The 27,288-nt window shown below is 43.5% G+C and overlaps 3 protein-coding genes across 24 annotated transcripts in view; all 3 read left to right on the top strand.

The window, feature by feature from the left end:
• The window catches only part of LOC135333424 (tripartite motif-containing protein 2-like), a 56,208-nt gene that overhangs the window by 11,105 nt on the left and 17,815 nt on the right, over positions 1-27,288 (top strand). For 4 of the 21 annotated variants that reach the window (XR_010393899.1, XM_064528386.1, XM_064528385.1 and 1 more), the window contains 6 exons: positions 817-909; positions 986-1,189; positions 1,471-1,574; positions 25,711-25,867; positions 26,409-26,725; positions 26,903-27,153. The gene's annotated coding sequence lies outside the window, so the exon portion shown is untranslated. Of the gene's footprint in view, positions 1-2; positions 756-816; positions 910-985; positions 1,190-1,470; positions 1,575-1,621; positions 1,786-1,945; positions 2,156-4,577; positions 5,315-5,922; positions 6,054-6,810; positions 7,099-23,900; positions 24,008-25,710; positions 25,868-26,408; positions 26,726-26,902; positions 27,154-27,288 lie in introns of those variants that run through there. The other 17 variants (XM_064528392.1, XM_064528391.1, XM_064528395.1 and 14 more) reach the window with 16 other exon arrangements.
• Positions 9,466-17,437, top strand: LOC135333474 (uncharacterized). Of its 2 annotated transcripts, none has more exons than XM_064528444.1 (8): positions 9,466-9,598; positions 13,920-14,049; positions 14,121-14,466; positions 15,015-15,321; positions 15,501-15,551; positions 15,641-15,752; positions 16,292-16,412; positions 17,164-17,437. In XM_064528444.1, the coding sequence occupies exons 3-6, from the start codon at positions 14,411-14,413 to the stop codon at positions 15,683-15,685; spliced, it is 459 nt and encodes a 152-aa protein (XP_064384514.1). In that variant the 5' UTR covers positions 9,466-9,598; positions 13,920-14,049; positions 14,121-14,410; the 3' UTR covers positions 15,686-15,752; positions 16,292-16,412; positions 17,164-17,437. The 2 variants fall into 2 exon arrangements, with proteins under 2 accessions (XP_064384514.1, XP_064384513.1); XM_064528443.1 differs by having other exon boundaries at positions 16,281-16,412.
• LOC135333427 (tripartite motif-containing protein 2-like) lies at positions 20,131-23,599 on the top strand. Its single transcript, XM_064528400.1, has 2 exons — positions 20,131-21,111; positions 21,245-23,599. The coding sequence occupies exon 2, from the start codon at positions 21,255-21,257 to the stop codon at positions 23,460-23,462; it is 2,208 nt and encodes a 735-aa protein (XP_064384470.1). The 5' UTR covers positions 20,131-21,111; positions 21,245-21,254; the 3' UTR covers positions 23,463-23,599.

Genomic DNA, 27,288 nt, shown 5'->3' with positions numbered 1-27,288 from the left:
GAAACTGGGCGTGCTCCATCCTGGTGTGTCAGTTGTGCAGCTCTAGTGTGTGTGAGACTGGGAGCTGTGTCTGGTGCAGCTGTTCTCACGGCCTCCTCCAACCAGTACCTGCCCTCTGTACTCTCCAGGGAGAACCTATCTCCTCAGGTTAGTGTGTGTTCATCATGACCTCCTTGACAGTATGTACCCAGGTGTGTGTTTAGGGTCAATACTGCAAGGTCATGTACTGTACATAATTATGTCATGTACATATAATTATAGCCTGGATCCCAGGGTAGGCCGGTGAACGAGGCTAGTACATATAATCCTTTTGTTTGTAGTTAGTGTGCTTTAGTAACCATTAAAGATCTATCGTACTCTTCTTGAGGGGAGGGGTAGTTAAACACATTTAAACAGCCATAACTTTAGTACCGTTGATCCAATGTCAATTATTTGCTTAAAGCTTAGAAAGAGCTAGACTAGACTAGTTTTTCGTCCAATTCTGTTTTTGTTTGGTCAATGTACGCTTCTAAAGTGGGCATTCGTGAATACACTTGAGTGTACAGTTGTAAGTTACATAATTCGATTTCGGTTAAAATGTCATTCGTCTGATCAGTATCCTAATATTGTATTTGTATTTGTATTTGTGTGTGCAATTGCTTAGAGGCTTTGTTGATGATGTCACCATTTTCTTAGCCACCCTCCAGACATGTTACACACTCCATCAGCCTCTAAACCAAGTGCTGGAATACACGTCGTCCCTCCTCATCACTTTGGTGAGCAAAGGGTTAAACAAACAATGCTGATTGTGCATTTTTATGATTCTCCCTTCTCCAGATTTCTCCATCGCCCCTGGCAACAACTGGATGTTGGAGGTGGGTAGAGACTAGTCTCGCAAGCAGACTTGTCCTAGAGTTCCTTCACAGCCAGGTATGGTTCAATGCTAAAATTAGCCTTTGCTAGAGTCAATAATCCTTCTTTTCACGGTTATTTTATGCTATAATAGGAAAATATACGAGGTGTTACCCGCCCACTATGATGTGGACAAATCTGATTGGCACTGCCAACATTCTGGCAGGGGTCCACGGAATTGCTGCAATAGTGACCAGACGTTCCCTCCCTCCCACGTCTGCTCGCGAGACTAGGTAGAGACTACGCCATCACTGTGAATGTGTTTGACAAAATGAACCACAAGATTATCATCACTGAGGTCAGCCCAACACACACACACACACACCCACACACACACACACACACACACACACACACACACACACACACACACACACACACTCCCACACACACGCACACACACACACACCACTTGTATATTTAGCTTGTAATTATATATACAAGATAACGCTAGGTATACTCCATTCCATGAGTTTGGATAATTATAGCCAGGCACGTACAGCCACACCACGTGCATGCTCCTGATAGTGGATCATTGTCTCCTTGCTAAATAATACAGAGCTACATTTGTCCTTGCAGAATCTTTTGTGCCTGCCGAGCCTGTTTCCATGACAATACGACCAGTGATTGGTCATATGCCAGACTGCCCTCTATTGACTCAGACCAACAATCACAATATTCAGGTACACTTGCTGCACTGTAGTTATCGTAATTACATAATTGTCTACAGTTTCCTGTGCAGAGTATTGCAATATAGTGTACGTGTTGATGGACTCTATAGTTGCTTTGAGTGACCTCGCGTCTGTTGTCAAGCTTATAAGTACAATTATGCATTGAAAATGTCAGTTTTCTAGCACTGAATAATTCATTGATTGTTGTCAGGTTTAACTGCCCCCCCCCCACATACACACACACACACAGCTCCTACCCCCCCCCACACACACACACACAGCTCCTACCCCCCCCCCACACACACACACACACAGCTCCTACCCCCCCCACACACACACACACACACACACACACAGCTCCTACCCCCCCCACACACACACAGCTCCTAGTATATACACTGAGAATGAGGAGGTGGGCAAGTATGAGATCATGGATGGTGCTCCAGTGAGGGGGGAGTCCATCCCCATCCGTCTGTTCCTGGCAGGCTATGACCTCACTCCCACTATGAGGGACATTAACAAGAAGTTCAGTGTCCGCTATTACCTTAACCTCGTGTTGGTGGATGAGGAGGAGGAGATACTTCAAACAGCAGGTGAGGGGGTTGCGGTGTTGCTAGGGGGTTGCTAAGGGAGTATCCATTGGTAACGGTGGAGTGTGGTGTAGCTAGTGTACATGAAACAATGTGTACCATCTTCTAATTACAGCACCACTCTAATAGAAGTGCCAACCAACTCCACAAAATAATTTTTATTTACTCCAATTGAAATATTTTTTTGCTGGCCAGCGCTTAGGTATACATGTAATTAGACCATAAATACTGCAATTTGATTGGCTAAAGGAAGTGTTCTATCCAACTTAGAAAATCATGTACTTACTTAGAAAATCATGTAGCAAAGATTAGATAAGAACATTCAAATCTGATTGGCTAAATACTCATGGTTGCTATGATCTAAAATGCTTAGACACTGTTTAGGAAGTTTCCACATGATTTAGAAGTCCTCAGGGCTAGTAGAACCCTCACTGTGTTCGGGATACTACAACTCGACCATAAGCGTATCTTTATTTTAAGCGCATGCTAAACTGCAGGCTTTTTATACTCAAATTCCAATTATGCAACGGTTATTAGGGAAATTTTAGAATTGATGAGCTAGTTAGCTTGCTATATAGCTGGTGATATCCATCTGGAAGGACTCTCTGCATGGGCATGCTGTTACCTTGTCCGAATGCTAAGAGAATGTGAGACATGGATGAGGTCCTTTTATTCCAAGTTCCTGGTCAATATGAATGTTTTTGTTTTTATAATATGAATTTCAATGATGTAAATGAACTGAACTGTAACCTAATAGTATGATATAGATCATTAGCACGGTAGTGCTAATAGTAGGGTTGGGTCGAAAACAGCAAAAAGCCCCCCTCTGGATCTCACCCAAGACACAAGACAGAGTTATTTTGAGTTCATATATCTGTTGCCCATATCATTTGTGACATTTGTGTGAAATATAAACTGAATTGAACATTGTATGAAAAAGTTGTAAGAACAGCAAAACAAAAAAAACAACAACTTTTTGTCATTCTTCTCCTCAGTTTCTTCAGTAAGGTAAGCTAGAGAACTGTAGGTCCACAAGACAAACTAATGGCACCGCACTGTTCTGTGTCGCCTTGGGTAGTGCAGTCACTAATCATTTTACCTCGAAGTTAAATTTGCTAGGGTGGAAGCTACGCCCTCTTTAATAGGTACAGAGGTGAGGTCGCCATTGTTTTCCTACTGAGCATGCTCAGATAGCATGGCCACACCCCTCTGATCTTAGCAACCACTTGAGGTCCATAGCAACAGTAGTGTTTTGTACTGTCGATTCTTACCGCTCCAGTTAATGCTCGCGTACGTTGAAGCTCTTCATTCTGGGTTGTTACCTCATTCTGAGGCTCCGAGCGCGAGCTTGTGCATCACTTCATGAAAATTATCATGACAGACACAAACTGCAACAGTACAAATAAAATATTGAGTATAGTTAGCTAGATCTTTTATCATAGTAAAGGTGGATTGCCACCTACTGAATATTTGATCTAGCTAGCAACCCGGCATAGACAAATCTATGCTGGTACCTGTGAAGAAAAAAGTGTAGGTACAAACAAGTGTAAAAAACTTTTGTGATTAAGGTAAGTACGGTTGCATGTTGGATGAGCCACTCAAACGGACGTGAACAAGATGATGGGTAACCCTAAAAGGAACGCCCCGATTACAAAACGTCATTACTTAAAATATTGTACGTGTTTTCCAGGACCACTTATAAAATGTATAAATAGTACATGCAGTGAAAAAAGTGTACAAACAAGTGCAAAAAACATTTTGTGAAAAAATGGGGAAGAGTAGGGTTGGAAGAGCATGCGCACTGAAGTAACAAAAAGTTCGAAAACAAGATTGTGGGTTGGTATAGTCTTGCATGCTCCAACTAGTTGGGGGTGGGGTGCGATCTTTAACAGTTGGGTCCAGCACTACTTCGAGTTTTGGGTGGGCAGGGCTCATCTGTATAGAGTCTCAAATTTAATATTATTTTACACTTGTGTTTCGGTGCTGTGGCAGAAAGAAAAGTTAATTCGAAAAAGCCTTATGTAGAAACACATGCAATGGTAAGATTGAGCGTCTCAAATAAAGAAAGAGGTGTAACGAGAAGTAGTGCTGGACCCAACTGTTAAAGATCGCACCCCACCCCCAACTAGTTGGAGCATGCTTTTTTTACCAGATTTCAGCTAAATACCATGGACTACAGTCCTGGTCTTTTTCTGACATTTTGTTGCTCAGAATGTGGGGGTTGATTGTGCTATTTCATAAAACCATTGAAATTGAACCACCAGAACATAATGTAGTCTGGTATCCCAGTATCATAAGGTTGGTGGAATTGTGTTGACTGCATGCAACGTGTATACTAGTACACAGTACATGTAATTCTTTATTATACTGCACACCATACTGTACTTATCCACCCACCCACACACACACACACACACACACACAGCTCCCTGAGTGTCAATTTCTTTCTTTCTCTCCTCCTTTGCAATCCACCAGAACTGACGTCTAATGAAATACTGCTCTTCAATCACCCTCTAAACAAGGACGCCCTCACTATAACCCACGGCTCTGATTATTCCTGATAATGTCATTGAGTTACTTGACTGTTTGCAGCACCCAGACACTGGTGAGGTTCATGACCTCCCGACCCTCATAACCAAGCACCAGGTGGTGGAGATCAACGACCTAGTGCAAGTGACCCCCAAAAACCTCGTCATTCTCTGGGACCCCCAAACAGAGTTCAAATACCATCACCAATTGAATGTGAGTGTGCTAGCTAGCTTGTTGAGAGCTAAACCTGTGTAGGGTACCAGCTACATAGGCTTGTACATGGCTTGTAATAATAATTACCGTATAGCGAGTAATTTACGTGAGGTAGAAATGTTCGTATTTTTCGTATTGTAGAGCATCATACAAAAATGAAAACTGCTCTACCGCTATAGGTTCAACGTCACTATCCTGAGCTGTACCAATATTTAGAGTACAAAGTGTACGTCAGAACAGTTCATACGAACATTTGCATCAAAGAAAAGTGAAGTAGACAGTTGTATAATTCCGATTTTTTTATATCAGGTGACTGAATGGTCTTGTGAGGTGGAGGGGATTGCTCACCACTAGGACCAAGGGGAAGTCCCTAGTGGTAGCCATGGTTACCAAAAACACGGCTCACTTTGATAAGCAGAGGTATCGTACATTATGCAATATGTATTGCTAGGAGCTCATAAAGAGGATTATCCAACTCCCACGCACACTCCATTCTAATCTCTTGTTTAGCAATAAATGGCCAAAATTGATGACTTAGCATGCAGGGGAGAGATAGTTGAACATCTTTCAATAGCCATAACTTTAGTTCCGTTGATCTAATGTCAAAACTCTCACGATACTTTTTTCTGAAAGCTTAGAAAGAGACCTTTCAAATTATGTTTTTTGATCTAAAATTTTGTTGCGGCCAGAATTTGTTGTTTTTCGGAAGTAATGAACTTTGAGGTCTCTTTCTAAGCTTACACAAAATCAGAAAATCGTTGAAATAATTATGATCCACTGAATTCAAGTTTTGGCAACGTAAACATGCAGTCCTCGGACCATTGATTAAACTGATGGGGTTGTTGAACGGCCATAACTTTATCACACCCACACACACACACACACACACACACACACACACACACACACACACACACACGCGCAGCCACGCACACACACACACCCACCCCCCCCACACACACACACACCCACACACCCCACCCTACACACACACACACACACACCCCCCACCTCACACACACACACAGCCACGGGGCAGACACTGCGTTGTGACGTATTTGTAGCCTCAATTGAGCGTATTGAGATCACAACTCGTACGAGGGAGCTGCTGTTGGGGGAGGAGCCGAACGTTTCAGTGTGCAGGCTTTTGACGAGGAAGGTACGTACGTTTCAAAGGGGTTAATGTGGAAACAGTTACAGTTAAGTAGTGGGTGTGTTGATAGTCATCCATCACTAGGTTTGCTGGGAAATTTGTAATCCATTCTCTAGAATTTATTTGTGTACCTAATTTGCTCGTTATTCTCTGACCCTTGTACTCAGAGATGTGCCCACAGAATAAGGCCTATACTTTACTAGGATCATTTATGAGATGGAGGTTTGAAAAGTTAAGATATTCCGGGCACACCACTGTCAGTGTGTACTGTATACCGTATAGCGGGTAGGGTATAAACTTTCATAGAATGATCGTTGAAAGGTTTTCGCGGATTTAATTTTCACGGAATAGCAGCATGCATGCATGCGATATTAAATTCTAAACCTGTGTAGAGTACCAGCTACATAGTCTTGTACATGGCTTGTAATAATAATTATTATACGTGTATAATTATGATGATCCCATTTTGTACTACATCAGGAGTGCATGAACTCCTGGTACTATAATAATTATTATCGGGTTTAAAATACAGCGACTTTTCAATTACGAATTGCGAAATTCGCTCAATAGATTGGTCATGCAATTTCCCATTTATAGTTACAACGCAATCAAGCTTGTACAGTGTCATTCACAATCCATTAACCTCTCATTGGATAGTACTGTCCCTATTCCTGTGTTGTACACTACTGTCTATTTAATTGTAGATTGTGTTATTTATGTTTATGTCAGCAATTTCCTGAACCTATTTTCCCTCCCCCCACAGTCTCGTGCATGGACAAAGATGATGTGTACAGTTTTGGAGTGCTTGCTTGTGAAGTGGTGAATGTCAGATTTCCTGAAGCTGCTGTATTTCTTGGTCTGCTATCTAGTATGGAAGGTGTATGGCGGGAGCTCCACCCACTCATCACCTCCTGTGTCTCTCACTCCCCTCAGGACAGCCCCTCCATGAACACTGTGCTACACCACATCAAACAATTGGACTCTGAGTCTTAGCATTGGTGCATGAGTGTGTTATTATTAATTTATGTAAAGAAATTTTGTTAGCTTATTCTGCAAACAAAGTTGGGGAGGGGCTGCTCAAGATGAGGGGGTGTTGCATATGGGGTCAGAGATCAGTAAGCCATGTGGACTCACTGAAAACTGTACTAGATATCATGCAAGATGAAGGCAGCCTTGATAGCAGCCACAGTCCTCACACTCATCTGCTCCCTTCATAAAGCCAGCTCTCTGGGGAAGCTGAATGTACCGGTGGTTTTACTTCCCTATGTCCCCTCCAGCACTGGAGTCAAGGTCAACTTCACTCTGAGCTCCCCTCAAGGTTGCTTCTCTTGGTCAGTGTACCTACTGTGTGTGTGTAGGGGAGGGGGGATACTGGTGCAAGCTGTGACCCTGAGTTACAGTCAATAGTTAATTAAGCTTGGTGCAAAGATTTAGGCCTAAAAACAATTTTAACGTGGCTTAATATTGCTCGGTGAATTCCAGCGTCCAATAGTTATTATATAATTATAGTGCAGTAAAAATAATTAATGATCACGTATAATTATTATATTATATTATTATGTCTACACCCTCCACACACACACACACTCCCACCCACACACACACTCCCACACACACACACAGGTTGAACATTAAACCGGACAAAGTGTCAGATATCTTACCATGCAGCTAGCATACTTGTAGTGATACATGTGTGTCTCTCCCCTGCCCTAACCACACCCCCTCACACGCGTGCAGGTGTTGGCAAGTCCACCTTCCTCCGCTCTATGGCGTGTCGTGAGCTGCGTCTACCAGCTGGTGTGAGTGTACTACACGTGGAGCAAGGGGTCACCGGGGACAACACACTAGCACTGGATAGTGTACTCAAGTGTGACACTGAGAGAGTGCAGCTGCTCGCTAGAGAGGGGGAGCTACTGGCCTCAGGGGACAAGAAGACAGCAGCAAGCAGGTCTGTATACTAGGGGTGGGGGGAGGTGTTTTAAGTACAGTAAAATTACAATAATGAATTTTATTACCAAATTGGTGTCCAGCTATAATTAGGTCCTAGTGTGTAGTGTACTGTGTGTTTGACTGCTAGTGAGCATTCGCATGATTATGGTTTGTGTGTATATTTCAGTACTTATTTTAAGTACTTTATTGACCTTTCATCTGCCCCTCCCTCTGTATGTGTAGCGCTTCTGATGAGCTGGCTGAGGTATACCTTCCACTACAGGAGATAGACGCTGACAAAGCACCAGCAAGGTAACTGTACCCAGTAGATCAAGTACCATCTTACACACTGTGCTCACTCACTCAGAGAGCTGGCTGTATTCTGGCTGGTCTGGGGTTCACTCCACAGAAGAGTGAGATTTTATCTGGCCAGGACACTGTTTGCAAGGTAAGCAGTTTTTGAGAGACGGAAGTGCTGACATTAATTAATCTTCTGTTTTCTAGGGGAAGGCGTGAGTGTTTTTTCAGAATCAGGCCTGTTTTCAGAGCTATCTTTTAGCTGCCATAACTTGAATTCCGTGGATACAATTTCAATGATTTTCTGATTTTCTGAAAGCTTAGAAAGAGACTTGTCATCAAAGTTTATATTTGAGAGATAAAAGTATTTGCCAATTTGGCCATACCATGAATAATAGCCCATGGTCCAAGGCGGAAAAATTACAAATTAGGGCCCCAACAACATTTTGGATCGAACCACATTATTTGAAAGGTCTCTTTCTAAGCTTTCAGAAAATCATAACATTTTTGACATTGGATCAACGGTATTAAAGTTAATGGCTGTTGAAAAATCAGGTTTGTTTTTAGAGCTATCTTTTAGAGGCCATAACTTGTGTTAGGAACGTCCTATTTAACAAACTCAAAGACTCATTCTGTAGCTCTGAGAAAGCACTATTGTATACAATTAAAGTGTCTTAAAACCGCTAATTGCTCGCAGTGCCAAAGCTCACTAATTTGTGTGTCCTATGCTGTAGATGTGGGAACACGGAACCATCGTCGGTTGTGTGCAGTGTATTATAGTCGTACCCCCGGGTTTGAAGTGATCCATGGACTACTGGACCGTGTCATGTAGCTGCTGGAGGTGTCCTTCACCAAAGATGGCAGTGGATACTTCCTCAAGGCAGCTGAAGGTGAGGGTTGCATAAGCACAGCTGTGTATGTGTGTTAGGGACTTGTGAAGGAACTACTGTATATGCATTCAGTCCAGTTTGTTGGGAATAAATGGCCTTGAGGTTTTTAAAGTGTATGTGTTGGGAAGATTATTTTGTCAGAAAATTAATTCCTACAACTACACTTGCTCACTGCCCACACTTCTGCACTGCTTGTATTTACCGCCCCCTCCCCTGCACACACACTCCACAGACTCTACCTATTTCCCGGGCCGTTGTGCAGAGGTGTGTTTATGTGGGAAGGTGATCGGGAAACTGGGCATGCTCCATCCTGGTGTCTGTTGTGCAGCTCTAGTGTGTGTGAGACTGGGAGGTGTGTCTGGTGCAGCTGTTCTCACGGCCTCCTCCAACCAGTACCTGCCCTCCGTACTCTCCAGGGAGAACCTATCTCCTCAGGTTAGTGTGTGTTCATCATGACCTCCTTGACAGTATGTACCCAGGTGTGTGTTTAGGGTCAATACTGCAAGGTCATGTACTGTACATAATTATGTCATGTACATATAATTATAGCCTGGATCCCAGGGTAGGCCGGTGAACGAGGCTAGTACATATAATCCTTTTGTTTGTAGTTAGTGTGCTTTAGTAACCATTAAAGATCTAACATACTCTTCTTGAGGGGAGGGGTAGTTAAACACATTTAAACAGCCATAACTTTAGTACCGTTGATCCAATGCCAATTATTTGCTTAAAGCTTAGAAAGAGCTAGACTAGACTAGTTTCTCGTCCAATTCTGTTTTTGTTTGGTCAATGTACGCTTCTAAAGTGGGCATTCGTGAATACACTTGAGTGTACAGTTGTAAGTTACATAATTCGATTTCGGTTAAAATGTCATTCGTCTGTAGATATAATTATGGTGTATCTGTAAGGGATTGTTCAGGTTGTTCTCTTTTGGTGGGTGTTATGTTCAGTTTGGAAACTGCGTGTGTGTAGATTGGTCTAAGTGACTGGGTTGGGTCTAGCAGGTCCACTAGTCCACTGTCTAACAATTTTAGAGCTTCTCTTGAAGGCTGGGTTTCAGTTGCACCAACTCTTAATCAATGTGTGTATTCTCAATCCCTCTCAATAATGATGTTTGTTAATAACAGTCGGCCATTTGCCATTTTCCGCACAAATAGCTTTATTTCCGAGCTAAGTAACAGTTACTGTTGTTTGGTTCAATGTCTGCTCGAGTATTGGCAATACGCATTTATCCACATGGCAATTATTGCTATGTCAGCTTATTATTTTAGTATGAGCTAGCTGGCTAGCTACATGTAGCCTTTCAAGTAATAGTGAAAGGTCTAGGTCAGGTCCTGAGGATCTGATGGTTACCGATAGTGCTACTCCTTGTTCCTGTGGTAGAGAGAGAAGATTCGTCGTCATGAAAACTAGTCATGATGAAGATGACTTGCTAGCTGATTGCGACACTTTTTTTATGTTATTTGAACTTTTCATACTGTAATCATTGTTCTTTGCTGATTGACAAACATTATGTGTCTTACCAATTTTGTTTAATGGCCAGTTTGTTTGTTCGGGCTGCCTAGTGTTGATTGTTTCGTCTCTGTCTCGCTGGGTATCTCTTGGTGCGTTGTTGAGCTTGTATATATTGCTCATTCCTTCAACACTGGATTATTGTCATTAGCAAGAAAAGTTTTGATACGTAAATATCCCGACCACAAGAGAAGGCCGGTGGTGTGAGTGGGTGGGGCAATGGAGTCCACTCAACCATGCATCTCATGGACCCAATTAAGAGTGTTCTAACATAATTATACACATAGAGATTATCATCCGTATGTATGTATGTATGTATGTATGCTGATTTTGTATTATGATGAATTTGAATACATTTTGTGATCTTGTGTGTGTGCATTGGGTGCATGATGTGAGATCAATTTCAACATGGTATGGAGTGTTGTTAACATGGAGGGTGACATTGTATGAGTGTGTGTTGTCTGTATCTCAGGCAACTGGTCAGAGGGCTAGCAATAGAGTGGGTGTAGAATGTTGCTAGGCAATATAGCCACAAGTATGTGTGTACCATTATGGTCTAACCATAATCAATACTTTGATCCTATGAATATTGTTGTGCATGCATCACCTGACCTGTCACTGTGAGAGCTGTGAGTCTATAGCTGCTTTTGCCAAGCTTTGAGCTTTTCTTTCTACTACTAAACACTTTTCTAAAGGTGAGCATAATTATTGTACATGTTCTGATACATTCATTTGTAGTTTTCGTTGCTTGAATTCTTTTCCATTATTATTATAAAGCTTGACACGCCCCCTTTTTAGCCTATTGTTATCCTTTTCTCTCCCCCCTCAGTTTTGTGTCAATGGCTGAGAGGCCGAGTGCTGCTCAAGAAGCTCTCTCGAAAGTGGAGGACCAGCTGTCATGCCTAGTCTGTCTGGAGCCCTACACCAACCCTCGACTGCTCTCCTGTTTCCACGTCTACTGTCAACATTGTCTCGAGGATATAGTTACCCACAATCGACAAGGCCAGCTGGAATGCCCCAAGTGTCGCCGGCCCACCCCCCTACCCCCCACTGGTGTGAGTGGCCTCCAGGCTGCCTTCAATGTACACCATCTCTTTGACATCCAAGAAACACTTAAGAAGGTGAAAGAGCCTCAGAAATTGGCCTGTGAGAAATGTGTGAAGACGACTCGTAAAGCCACCAGCTTTTGCCGACAATGCACCAAGTTCATCTGCGAGAAGTGTACCGATATGCACAAAGAATGGGAGGAGTTCGAAGGTCATGAAGTTGTTACTATCGAAAAAGTTGAGGGAGATTTGATTCGCTTGGTCTCCCCAAAGAAGACGTCCCCTCGCTGCCCCAAACATGACGACAACATGAGACTTTATTGTGAAACTTGTGGAGAGTTGATTTGCCGAGATTGCATTGTTCATATACACAAAGACCACAAGTACTGTGTGATTGCCGACACCTTTGAGAGCCACAAGAAAGAGATCCTGGACTCCCTGGGACCCGTTGAGAAACAGCTAGAGGCCACCGACACAGCTCTCGTCAATCTGGATGGACAACATGCCAAAATTGTTGAACACGGAGGAAAACTTGCGACCAATATCCACTCGAAATTCGATGAACTCCATCAAGCTCTGTATGCTCGTGAGGGGGAGCTTATGGCGGAGTTGGAAGGCCACACCCAACAACAGCTCAAGAGCCTCTCTGCTCAGCGAGAGGAGGTGGAGATCCTCCAAACCCAACGTAGCAGCTGCCTGCATTTCGTGAGGGAGAGCATTCGTACCGGGTCTCCAGGAGACGTGCTCAAGATGAAGCAAGGTGTGGTGAAGCAAGTGAGAGAGCTGGTGGACACCTTTGACCCCAACACCCTAGAGCCTCGTGAGACAACCAACACCTGTTTTGTGCCTTCTGCTCAGCTAGTCAAAGATTGCAAAGAATTTGGAGCCATTGGCACACTATCAGTAACTGTCACCCCTACAAAAAGACTCAACAAAACCAGAGTACAAGGATCCACTAGTCTTCGATTTTCAAACACAAATCATCAGCTGATCCAAATTCCATCCTTGAACATTAAAGCCAAACTTATATCGAAATCAACGAATCAGACGACAAACTGTGTTGTGAAGGAACGAGGGAAGGGAGAGTACGAGATCTCTTACCAGCCGACAGTGGGCGGGGCCAGCGAGCTAATCGTGAGAGTGGGTGGAGAGGATGTGGCAGGAAGTCCATTCCCTGTGGCAGTCAAGACTCCGATCGATAAACTAGGAACTGTTATCAAGACTATCAATGATCCCAAGACACCTTGGTGAGTGGCACTCAACCAAGCTGAGGAGATAATTGTGGCTGAAGATGGTGCTGGTATTGTCTCGATATTTAGCCCCACAGGAGACAAGCTGCGAACATTAGACACTCTAGGCACAGCTGTTGGGGAGGTGAAGTATCCTCGTGGTGTGGCAGTGGACGGTGATGACAATATTCTGGTGGTGGACGGTGGTAATAATCGATTGTTGAAATTCTCACGTGGAGGAGACCTGATAGCAGCAGTTGGTAGTCATGGCGATGGTCCTGGACAGTTGAACAATCCTTTTGGTGTTTGTGTCAACAGTGTCAATGGGAAGGTGTATGTGGTTGATTTTGGTGCTTACTGTGTTCACATCTTCAACTCTGACCTCACATTCTCCAGCAAGTTCGGTAGTGAAGACAGTGGTAATGGACAGTTTAACTCTCCCCATGACGTTGCATCTGATTGTAGTGGTTGTGTGTATGTGGCTGATTATTATAATGCTCGAGTGCAAGTCTTCACACCCGATGGTGGCTATCTGAGGCAGTTTGGGAAGAGAGGCAGTGGAAATGGAGAACTTAGCGGTCCTGGCAGCATCTGTGTGGACAGTGATGATCTGGTGTATGTGGGGGAGGATGGGAACAATCGTGTCTTAGTGTTCACGTGTGAGGGAGTGTTTCTCAAGTCGTTTGGATCATATGGATCTGGACCAGGACAGTTCAACGGTCCTTGTGGCATAGCAGTAGACCAGTGTGGTGTGGTGTATGTGTCTGATTATGGCAACAATAGAGTGCAAATATTTTCTTAGTTTATTTTTGTTATTAAATTGTTGAGTTATTGTAACATTGCTAATGAATATTGAAATTGAAACCAGTGAATTCTTTGCCCATGCTGTCTCTGTGTACGTGTGTACTGAGTCTCTCCTGTTATAGTCGTGCCTTTAGTATCATACCTCACCCCACCCCCCATCTACTGCAGGGTCTCCATGGTGACATGGTGCTGGTGGCGGGCGTCAACACTGGTACGACCAAGGTCAAGGTCCGTCTGATTCAACTATCAGCTATTCCTGGCACTTCAGGATTCATCACCAGGGCATGTATGACAACAGGTGAGTACCCCAAGGCAACAACGTGACAACACTGTATACCCCACACCACATACCCCTCTACACACACACAGGCATGGGAGAAGGCGTGGCAGCTAGGGTATGGAGCCTGATATCATCAAGTTACTAGTCATTGAGAACATGATGCTACAACCCTCCATGGATATATGTACATTCTGCCACGTACTGTCCTTTGTCGAGTATCGGGTGGAGAGGCGGAAGTATGGGAGGTCAGAGGTCAGCACCATACCATCAGAGCAGTATTCATTGGAGCTGACCAATACAACAGTGGGGAGACTCCACTCACAGAGGTCAAGGGTCACCGGACTGGAACTTCAATGTACGTGGTGATCGTCCAATCAGAATGCTCTACCCATGCACCCCCCCAGACCTCCTCACTACAACACAAGGACTCAGATAGTAAGTGTGTTGTTGAGGGGGACAACTTTTGCCACTGATTTTAGCATACCATTACTTTGATAGAACTTCCTATAAGAGTTACATGTGTACAGTGGTGGCTGTACCACTTTGAGAACCTGTAACTTGAATTTCGGTAGTCTGATTTCAATTTTCTGAAAGTTATGGGAGCTTTTTTTAAGTTAAATGGAGCTCATTCATTTGGTATGCTTAAAATTGATCATAATTATAGCCAGATTTCAGCTAAATACCATGGACTACAGTCCTGGTCTTTTTCTGACATTTTGTTGCTCATAATGTGGGGGGGTTGATTGTGCTATTTTATAAAACCATAAAACCATTGAAATTGAACCACCAGAACATAATGTAGTCTGGTATCCCAGTATCATAAGGTTGGTGGAATTGTGTTGACTGCATGCAACGTGTATACTAGTACACAGTACATGTAATTCTTTATTATACTGCACACCATACTGTACTTATCCACACGCCCACACACACACACACACACACACACACACACACACACACACACACACACACACACACAGCTCCCTGAGTGTCAATTTCTTCCTTTCTCTCCTCCTTCGCAATCCACCAGAACTGACGTCTAATGAAATACTGCTCTTCAATCACCCTCTAAACAAGGGCGCCCTCACTATAACCCACGGCTCTGATCATTCCATTGACTTACTTGACTGTTTGCAGCACCCAGACACTGGTGAGGTTCATGACCTCCCGACCCTCATAACCAAGCACCAGGTGGTGGAGATCAACGACCCAGTGCAAGTGACCCCCAAACACCTCGTCATTCTCTGGGACCCCCAAACAGAGTTCAAATACCAGCACCAATTGAATGTGAGTGTGCTAGCTAGCTTGTTGAGAGCTAAACCTGTGTAGGGTACCAGCTACATAGGCTTGTACATGGCTTGTAATAATAATTACCGTATAGCGAGTAATTTAGGTGAGGTAGAAATGTTCGTCTTTTTCGTATTGTAGAGCATCATACAAAAATGAAAACTGCTCTACCGCTATAGGTTCAACGTCACTATCCTGAGCTGTACCAATATTTAGAATACAAAGTGCACGTAAGAACAGTTCATACGAACATTTGCATCAAAGAAAAGTGTAGTAGACAGTTGTATAATTCAGATTGTAATACATTTTTTTATATCAGGTGACTGAATGGTCTTGTGAGGTGGAGGGGATTGCTCACCACTAGGACCAAGGGGAAGTCCCTAGTGGTAGCCATGGATACCAAAAACACGGCTCACTTTGATAAAACGGAGGTACCGTACATTATGCAATATGTATTGCTAGGAGCTCATAAAGAGGATTATCCAACTCCCACGCACACTCCATTCTAATCTCCTGTTTAGCAATAAAATTAATGGCCGATATTGATGAGTTAGCATGCAGGGGAGGGGTAGTTGAACATCTTTCAATAGCCGTAACTTTATCTAATGTCAAAACTCTCACGATACTTTTTTCTGAAAGCTTAGAAAGAGACCTTTCAAATTATGTTTTTCGATCTAAAATTTTGTTGTGGACAGAATTTGTTGTTTTTCGGAAGTAATGAACTTTGAGGTCTCTTTCTAAGCTTACACAAAATCAGAAAATCGTTGAAATAATTATGATCCACTGAATTCAAGTTTTGGCAACGTAAACATGCAGTCCTCGAACCATTGATTAAACTGATGGGGTTGTTGAACGGCCATAACTTTATCACATCCACACACACACCCACACACACACATCCACACACACACCCACACACACACATCCACACACACACCCACACACACACACACACGCAGCCACGGGGCAGACACTGCGTTGTGACGTATTTGTAGCCTCAATTGAGCGTATTGAGATCACAACTCGTACGAGGGAGCTGCTGTTGGGGGAGGAGCCCGAGCGTTTCAGTGTGCAGGCTTTTTACGAGGAAGGTACGTACGTTTCAAAGGGGTTAATGTGGAAACAGTTACAGTTAAGTAGTGGGTGTGTTGATAGTCATCCATCACTAGGTTTGCTGGGAAATTTGTAATCCATTCTCTAGAATTTATTTGTGTACCTAATTTGCTCGTTATTCTCTGACCCTTGTACTCAGAGATGTGCCCACAGAATAAGGCCTATAGTTTACTAGGATCATTTATGAGATGGAGGTTTGAAAAATTAAGATATTCCGGGCACACCACTGTCAGTGTGTACTGTATACCGTATAGCGGGTAGGGTATAAACTTTCGTAGAATGACCGTTGAAAGGTTTTCGCGGATTTAATTTTCACGGAATAGCAGCCTTTCTGCATGCGATATTAAATTCTAAACCTGTGTAGGGTACCAGCTACATAGTCTTGTACATGGCTTGTAATAATAATTATTATACGTGTATAATTATGATGATCCCATTTTGTACTACATCAGGAGTGCATGAACTCCTGGTACTATAATAATTATTATTAAAATACAGCGACTTTTCAATTACGAATTGCGAAATTCGCTCAATAGATTGGTCATGCAATTTCCCATTTATAGTTACAACGCAATCAAGCTTGTACAGTGTCATTCACAATCCATTAACCTCTCATTGGATAGTACTGTCCCTATTCCTGTGTTGTACACTACTGTCTATTTAATTGTAGATTGTGTTATTTATGTTTATGTGAGCAATTTCCTGAACCAATTTTCGCTCCCCCCACAGTCTCGTGCATGGACAAAGATGATGTGTACAGTTTTGGAGTGCTTGCTTGTGAAGTGGTGAATGCCAGATATCCTGAAGCTGCTGTATTTCTTGGTTTGCTATCGAGTATGGAAGGTGTATGGCGGGAGCTCCACCCACTCATCACCTCCTGTGTCTCTCACTCCCCTCAGGACAGACCCTCCATGGACACTGTGCTACACCACATCAAACAATTGGACTCTGAGTCTTAGCATTGGTGCATGAGTGTGTTATTATTAATTTGTGTAAAGAAATTTTGTTAGCTTATTCTGCAAACAAAGTTGGGGAGGGGCTGCTCAAGATGAGGGGGTGTTGCATATGGGGTCAGAGATCAGAAAGCCATGTGGATTCACTGAAAACTGTACACGTACTAGATATCAAGATGACAAAGGCAGCCTTGATAGCAGCCAGGGTCCTCACACTCTGTCTGCTCCCTTCATAAAGCCAGCTCTCTGAGGAAGCTGAAGGTACCAGTGGTTTTACTTCCCTATGTCCCCTCCAGCACTGGAGTCAAGGTCAACTTCACTCTGAGCTCGATCCCCTCAAGGTTGCTTCTCTTGGTCAGTGTACCTACTGTGTGTGTGTAGGGGAGGGGGATACTGGTGCAAGCTGTGACCCTGAGTTACAGTCAATAGTTAATTAAGCTTGGTGCAAAGATTTAGGCCTAAAAACAATTTCAACGTGGCTTAATATTGCTCGGTGAATTCCAGCGTCCAATAATTATTATATAATTATAGTGCAATAAAAATAATTAATGATCACGTATAATTATTATGCCACGTCCACACACTCCCACCCACCCACACACACACACACTCCCACCCACACACACTCCCATCCACACACACACACACACACACTCCCACCCGTACCCACACACACACACACAGGTTGAGCACTAAACCGGACATAGTGTCAGATATCTAACCATGCAGCTAGCATACTTGTAGTGATACATGTGTGTCTCTCCCCTGCCCTAACCACACCCCCTCACACAAGTGCAGGTGTTGGCAAGTCCACCCTCCTCCGCTCTATGGTGTGTCCCGAGCTGCGTCTACCAGCTGGTGTGAGTGTACTACACGTGGAGCAAGAGGTCACCGGGGACAACACACTAGCACTGGATAGTGTACTCAAGTGTGACACTGAGAGAGTGCAGCTGCTCGCTAGAGAGGGGGAGTTACCAGTGTGTAGGTGTCCTAGTGTGTAGTGTACTGTGTGTTTGACTGCTAGTGAGCATTCGTATGATTATGGTTTGTGTGTATATTTTCAGTACTTATTTTCAGTACTTTATTGACCTTTCATCTGCCCCTCCCTCTGTATGTGTAGCGCTTCTGATGAGCTGGCTGAGGTATACCTTCCACTACAGAAGATAGACCCTGACAAAGCACCAGCAAGGTAACTGTACCCAGTAGATCAAGTACCATCTTACACACTGTGTTCACTCACTCACAGAGCTGGCTGTATTCTGGCTGGTCTGGGGTTCACTCCACAGAAGAATGAGCTGGCCAGGACACTGTTTGCAAGGTAAGCAGTTTTTGAGAGATGAAAGTGATGACATTAATTAATCTTCTGTTTTCTAGGGGAAGGCGTGAGTGTTTTTTCAGTATCAGGCCTATTTTCAGAGCTATCTTTTAGCTGCCATAACTTGGATACAATTTCAATGATTTTCTGATTTTCTGAAAGCTTAGAAAGAGACTTGTCATCAAAGTTTATATTTGAGAGATAAAAGTATTTGCCAATTTGGCCATACCATGAATAATAGCCCATGGTCCAAGGAGGAAAATTACAAATTGCCCCAACAAAATTTCGGATCGAAACACATAATTTGAAAGCTCTCTTTCTAAGCTTTCAGAAAATCATAACATTTTTGACATTGGATCAACGGTATTAAAGTAATGGCTGTTGAAAAATCAGGTTTGTTTTTAGAGCTATCTTTTAGAGGCCATAACTTGTGTTAGGAACGTCCTATTTAACAAACTCAAAGACGCATTCTGTAGCTCTGAGAAAGCACTATTGTATACAATTAAAGTGTCTTAAAACCGCTAATTGCTCGCAGTGCCAAAGCTCACTAATTTGTGTGTCCTATGCTGTAGATGTGGGAACACGGAACCATCGTCGGTTGTGTGCAGTGTATTATAGTCGTACCCCCGGGTTTGAAGTGATCCATGGACTACTGGACCGTGTCATGTAGCTGCTGGAGGTGTCCTTCACCAAAGATGGCAGTGGATACTTCCTCAAGGCAGGTGAAGGTGAGGGTTGCATAAGCACAGCTGTGTATGTGTGTTAGGGACTTGTGAAGGAACTACTGTATATGCATTCAGTCCAGTTTGTTGGGAATAAATGGCCTTGAGGTTTTTTGAAGTGTATGTGTTGGGAAGATTATTTTGTCAGAAAATTAATTCCTACAACTACACTTGCTCACTGCCCACACTTCTGCACTGCTTGTGTTTACCGCCCCCTCCCCTGCACACACACTCCACAGACTGTACCTATTTCCTGGGCCGTTGTGCAGAGGTGTGTGTACGTGGGAAGGTGATCGGGAAACTGGGCGTGCTCCATCCTGGTGTGTCTGTTGTGCAGCTCTAGTGTGTGTGAGACTGGGAGGTGTGTCTGGTGCAGCTGTTCTCACGGCCTCCTCCAACCAGTACCTGCCCTCCTTACTCTCCAGGGAGAACCTATCTCCTCAGGTTAGTGTGTGTTCATCATGACCTCCTTGACAGTATGTACCCAGGTGTGTGTTTAGGGTCAATACTGCAAGGTCATGTACTGTACATAATTATGTCATGTACATATAATTATAGCCTGGATCCCAGGGTAGGCCGGTGAACGAGGCTAGTACATATAATCCTTTTGTTTGTAGTTAGTGTGCTTTAGTAACCATTAAAGATCAAACGTACTCTTCTTGAGGGGAGGGGTAGTTAAACACATTTAAGTTACATAATTCGATTTCGGTTAAAATGTCATTTGTCTGTAGATATAATTATGGTGTATCTGTAAGGGATTGTTCAGGTTGTTCTCTTTTGGTGGGTGTTATGTTCAGTTTGGAAACTGCGTGTGTGTAGATTGGTCTAAGTGACTGGGTTGGGTCTAGCAGGTCCACTAGTCCACTGTCTGACAGTTTTAGAGCTTCTCTTGAAGGCTGGGTTTCAGTTGCACCAACTCTTAATCAATGTGTGTATTCTCAATCCCTCTCAATAATGATGTTTGTTCCTTGTACACAAGTGGTCTCAGGCTGCTTGTATGGGCATTGGGGTGATGGACAATGAGCACTTGGAAATAATTGCCTAGTGTTGATTGTTTCGTCTCTGTCTCGCTGGGTATCTCCCGGTGCGTTGTTGAGCTTGTATATATTGCTCATCCCTTCAACACTGGATTATTGTCATTAGCAAGAAAAGTTTTGATACGTAAATATCCCGACCACAAGAGAAGGCCGGTGGTGTGAGTGGGTGGGGCAATGGAGTCCACTCAACCATGCATCTCATGGACCCAATTAAGAGTGTTCTAACATAATTATACACATAGAGATTATCATCCGTATGTATGTATGTATGTATGTATGCTGATTTTGTATTATGATGAATTTGAATACATTTTGTGATCTTGTGTGTGTGCATTGGGTGCATGATGTGAGATCAATTTCAACATGGTATGGAGTGTTGTTAACATGGAGGGTGACATTGTATGAGTGTGTGTTGTCTGTATCTCAGGCAACTGGTCAGAGGGCTAGCAATAGAGTGGGTGTAGAATGTTGCTAGGCAATATAGCCACAAGTATGTGTGTACCATTATGGTCTAACCATAATCAATACTTTGATCCTATGAATATTGTTGTGCATGCATCACCTGACCTGTCACTGTGAGAGCTGTGAGTCTATAGCTGCTTTTGCCAAGCTTTGAGCTTTTCTTTCTACTACTAAACACTTTTCTAAAGGTGAGCATAATTATTGTACACGTTCTGATACATTTGTTTGTAGTTTTCATTGCTTGAATTCTTTGCTATTATTATTATAAAGCTTGACACGCCCCCTTTTTAGCCTATTGTTATTCTTTTCTCTCCCCCTCAGTTTTGTGTCAATGGCTGAGAGGCCGAGTGCTGCTCAAGAAGCTCTCTCCAAAGTGGAGGACCAGCTGTCATGCCTAGTCTGTCTGGAGCCCTACACCAACCCTCGACTGCTCTCCTGTTTCCACATCTACTGTCAACATTGTCTCGAGGATATAGTTGCCCACAATCGACAAGGCCAGCTGGAATGCCCCAAGTGTCGCCGGCCCACCCCCCTACCCCCCACTGGTGTGAGTGGCCTCCAGGCTGCCTTCAATGTACACCATCTCTTTGACATCCAGGAAACACTCAAGAAGATTAAAGAGCCTCAGAAATTGGCCTGTGAGAAGTGTTCTGTTACCAATCGTAAAGCCACCAGCTTTTGCCGACAATGCACCAAGTTCATCTGCGAGAAGTGTACTGATATACACAAAGAATGGGACGAGCTCAAGAATCACGAAATTGTTACTATCCAAAAAGTAGATGGGGATTTGATTCGCTTGGTTTCCCCAAAGAAGACGTCCCCTCGCTGCCCCAAACACGACGAAAACATGAAACTTTATTGCGAACCTTGTGGGGAGTTGATTTGCCGAGATTGCATCATTCATATACACAAAGACCACAAGTACTGTGTGATTTCCGACACCTTTGAGAGCCACAAGAAAGAGATCCTGGACTCCCTGAGACCCGTTGAGAAACAGCTAGAGGCCACCGACACAGCTCTCGTCAATCTGGATGGACGACATGCCGAAATTATTGAACACGGAAGAAAACTTGCGACCAATATCCACTCAAAATTTGATGAGATTCGTCGAGCTCTTGATGCTCGTGAGGGGGAGCTTATGGCGGAGTTGGAAGGCCACACCCAACAACAGCTCAAGAGCCTCTCTGCTCAGCGAGAGGAGGTGGAGATCCTCCAAACCCAACGTAGCAGCTGCCTGCATTTCGTGAGGGAGAGCATTCGTACCGGGTCTCCAGGAGACGTGCTCAAGATGAAGCAAGGTGTGGTGAAGCAAGTGAGAGAGCTGGTGGACACCTTTGACCCCAACACCCTAGAGCCTCGTGAGACAACCAACACCTGTTTTGTGCCTTCTGCTCAGCTAGTCAAAGAGTGCAAGAAAGTCGGTGCCTTGTATTATGATGTTGTTATTCCTCGAAAAGCAATTGTTGGACAAAAAGTAACTGCATATTGTCGATTCCTCTCCGCCAAAATTTCAGCCCCACCAGAAGCCAAATTTATCTCCAAAATAACTGACAAAACCACAAAATGTGTTGTGAACGAACGAGGGAAGGGAGAGTACGAGATCTCCTACCAGCCGACAGTGGGCGGGGCCAGCAAGCTGATCGTGAGAGTGGGTGGAGAGGAAGTGGCAGGAAGTCCATTCCCTGTGGCAGTCAAGCCTACGATCGATAAACTAGGAACTGTTATCAAGGCTATCAATGATCTCAAGACACCGTATGGAGTGGCACTCAACCAAGCTGGGGAGATAATTATGGCTGAACAGGACGCTGGTGTTGTCTCGATATTTAGCCCCACAGGAGACAAGCTGCGAACATTAGACACTCGAGGCACAGCTGTTGGAGAGATGAAGAGTCTTCAAGGTGTGGCAGTGGACGGTAATGACAATATTCTGGTGGTGGATCGTGATAATAATCGACTGTTGAAATTCTCACGTGGAGGAGACCTGATAGCAGCAGTAGGTAGTCATGGCGATGATCCTGGACAGTTTAACAATCCGATTGGTGTTTGTGTCAACAGTGTCAATGGGAAGGTGTATGTGATTGATATTAGTGCTCACTGTGTTCACATCTTCAACTCTGACCTCACTTTCTCCAGCAAGTTCGGCAGTGAAGGCAGTGGTAATGGACAGTTTAGCTCTCCCTGGGGCGTTGCATCCGATCGTAGTGGTTGTGTGTATGTGGCTGATTATATTAATGCTCGAGTGCAAGTCTTCACACCCGATGGTGGCTATCTGAGGCAGTTTGGGAAGAAAGGCAGTGGAAATGGAGAACTTTACTCGCCTATCAGCATCTGTGTGGACAGTGATGATCTGGTGTATGTGGGGGAGAATGTGAACTATCGTGTCTCAGTGTTCACGTGTGAGGGAGTGTTTCTCAAGTCGTTTGGATCAAATGGATCTGGACCAGGACAGTTCAGATACCCTCATGGCATAGCAGTAGACCAGTGTGGTGTGGTGTATGTGTCTGATTGTTACAACAATAGAGTGCAAATATTTTACTAGTTTATTTTTATTATTAAATTGTTGAGTTATTGTAACATTGCTAATGAATATTGAAATTGAAACCAGTGAATTCTTTGTCCATGCTGTCCCTGTGTACGTGTGTACTGAGTCTCTCCTGTTATAGTCGTACCTTTAGTATCTTACCTCACCCAACCCCCCATCCGCTGCAGGGTCTCCATGGTGACATAGTGCTGGTGGCGGGCGTCAACACACTGGTACTGTCAAGGTCCGTCTGAGGGAAAGGGTTGATATCATAGAGCTTTAGAAACTTTGTCGATGATGTCATCATTTTCTTAGCCACCCTCCAGACATGTTACACACTCCATCAGCCTCTAAACCAAGTGCTGGAATACACGTCGTCCCTCCTCATTACCTTGGTGAGCAAAGGGTTAAACAAACAATGCTGATTGTGCATTCTTATGATTCTCCCTTCTCCAGGTTTTTCCATCGCCCCCGGCAACAACTGGATGTTGGAGGAGGGTAGAGACTACGCCATCACTGTGAATGTATTTGACAAAATGAACCACAAGATTATCATCACTGAGGTTAGCCCAACACACACACACACACACACACTAAAGTCTATTTGCATTGAGTTCAACCCCGGAAGTTATTAGGTCAATTATGGCTTCATTAACCCGAGGCGCGTGGGCGGCCACGGGTTATAGTAGTCGTTTGGTTTGTTTGTTTGTTTGTTTGTTTGTTTGTTTGTGACAGGTGAATCTACTCACCTGGATGCCACAACACTGCGTTTACAGCATGGATAGCCTTCATACAACAAGTTATTAATTTTAATAGTGGCAGAATTTCATGTTAAACCTTCGTTGTCAAATAAAAACGAGCAAAAGCTAAGAAGCTTGTGACTGGGTCTGCTTACCTGGATGCTCTAGCACTGCGTTTACAGCATGGGTAGCCTCCACACAACAAGTCAGTACTTCTAATAGTGGCAGCTTTCGGTGTTAAAGCTTCGTTGTCTAATAAAAGCGAGCAAAATGTAGCTTGAACAGAACTTGCACATGCGTTACTTATAACTGAAGTGATCCTGTACCAGGTCCAGAAACAATGGAACAGGGTCACTAAAGTAGAAAGCTGTATATACCAGGAACAATATTGGAACAGGGTCACTAAAGCAGAAAGCTTGCTTTAGCTGACTGGGATCCATGCAGGACCTGGAGCCATACTTCTCTGAGACTCCATGCTTCTTTGCTGTGATCCTAATCCACAGTGCATATATTTATAGTACTACTACCTGTTCTCAAATGTTTCAGCATGCCTCCAGTCTGGTTTAGTTTTATTGCTCCTGAGTTGCTGTGCAAGTCATGGATGATGATAACAACATCACTATATGCACTGCATTATATCAGTCTTCTGGTTTCTTTATAATCATGTCACCAGCCGAGGGTTTGCACTTTAGTGCTCTAGTTTATGCTTTATGTGGTGGACAAGTATGCCTGGGACTTCTACACGGAAAATGCTAACTTTTAGCTAGTTGGAGCTTACCAGCTCTACAGCATATAGATAGAAGGGCTTTTTAACTAATGGACTTTGAATTTCAGTGAAGTATGACAAATTAAGTTATGACAACTTTATGAAGGTCAAACTCAACACAGACTTTAGACACTTGTATGTTTATCTTGTAATTATTATATACAAGATAACGCTAGGCATACCGTATAGCGGGTGATTTTCGTGGGGTAAAAATTTCGTTCAACTCGAGAAACGGTAGTTTCGTGAGTGTTTAGTCTCGTTGCCTGCCTGTATTCCTACGTTACGATAAGCCACTCCTGCGTTAAAATTTCGTGGAGGTCAGCCTGCCCACGAAAATAACGAATATTTTACCCCACGAAAATTACCCGCTATACAATACTCCATTCTATGAGTTTGGATAATTATAGCCAGGCACGTACAGCCACACCACGTGCATGCTCCTGATAGTGGATCATTGTCCCCTTGCTAAATCTAAATAATACAGAGCTACATTTGTCCTTGCAGAATCTCTTGTGCCTGCCAAACCTGTTTCCATGACGATACGACCAGTGATTGGTCATATGCCAGACTACCCTCTATTGACTCAGACCAACAATCACAATATTCATGCAGGTACACTTGCTGCACTGTAGTTATCGTAATTACATAATTGTCTACAGTTTCCTGTGCAGAGTATTGCAATATAGTGTACGTGTTGATGGACTAAGATTTAGTCGATTTTGTCAAACAACAATACTTTCAATGTCTTAATTGCCTGCAGTTCCTGTGCGTCCTTTGAACCAAAATTGAAATAACACTGTATGGGGCCAGGGCGTTTGACAACTACACATCACTGCATGGACGTGGTGATCGTCCAATCAGAATGCTCTACCCATGCACCCCCCAGACCTCCTCACTACAACACAAGGACTCAGATAGTAAGTGTGTTGTTGAGGGGGACAACTTTTGCCACTGATTTTAGCATACCATTACTTTGATAGAACTTCCTATAAGAGTTACATGTGTACAGTGGTGGCTGTACCACTTTGAGAGCCTGTAACTTGAATTTCGGTAGTCTGATTGAGAATATATTCTGAAAGTTATGGGAGCTTTTTTTAAGTTAAATGGAGCTCATTCATTTGGTATGCTTAAAATTGATCATAATTATAGCCAGATTTCAGCTAAATACCATGGACTACAGTCCTGGTCTTTTTCTGACATTTTGTTGCTCATAATGTGGGGGTTGATTGTGCTATTTCATAAAACCATAAAACCATTGAAATTGAACCACCAGAACATAATGTAGTCTGGTATCCCAGTATCATAAGGTTGGTGGAATTGTGTTGACTGCATGCAACGTGTATACTAGTACACAGTACATGTAATTCTTTATTATACTGCACACCATACTGTACTTATCCACCCACCCACACACACACACACACACACAAACACACACACACACACACACACACACAGCTCCCTGAGTGTCAATTTCTTTCTTTCTCTCCTCCTTCGCAATCCACCAGAACTGACATCTAATGAAATACTGCTCTTCAATCACCCTCTAAACAAGGGCGCCCTCACTATAACCCACGGCTCTGATCATTCCTGATAACGTCATTGAGTTACTTGACTGTTTGCAGCACCCAGACACTGGTGAGGTTCATGACCTCCCGACCCTCATAACCAAGCACCAGGTGGTGGAGATCAACGACCCAGTGCAAGTGACCCCCAAACACCTCGTCATTCTCTGGGACCCCCAAACAGAGTTCAAATACCAGCACCAATTGAATGTGAGTGTGCTAGCTAGCTTGTTGAGAGCTAAACCTGTGTAGGGTACCAGCTACATAGGCTTGTACATGGCTTGTAATAATAATTACCGTATAGCGAGTAATTTACGTGAGGTAGAAATGTTCGTATTTTTCGTATTGTAGAGCATCATACAAAAATGAAAACTGCTCTACCGCTAGGTTCAACGTCACTATCCTGAGCTGTACCAATATTTAGAATACAAAGTGCACGTAAGAACAGTTCATACGAACATTTGCATCAAAGAAAAGTGTAGTAGACAGTTGTATAATTCAGATTGTAATACATTTTTTATATCAGGTGACTGAATGGTCTTGTGAGGTGGAGGGGATTGCTCACCACTAGGACCAAGGGGAAGTCCCTAGTGGTAGCCATGGATACCAAAAACACGGCTCACTTTGATAAAACGGAGGTACCGTACATTATGCAATATGTATTGCTAGGAGCTCATAAAGAGGATTATACAACTCCCACGCACACTCCATTCTAATCTCCTGTTTAGCAATAAATGGCCGAAATTGATGACTTAGCATGCAGGGGAGTGGTA

Source organism: Halichondria panicea, chromosome 3 (assembly GCF_963675165.1).
Source record: "Halichondria panicea chromosome 3, odHalPani1.1, whole genome shotgun sequence".
Classification (NCBI taxonomy): domain Eukaryota; kingdom Metazoa; phylum Porifera; class Demospongiae; order Suberitida; family Halichondriidae; genus Halichondria; species Halichondria panicea.
This window is presented reverse-complemented; position numbering and strand designations above follow the sequence as displayed.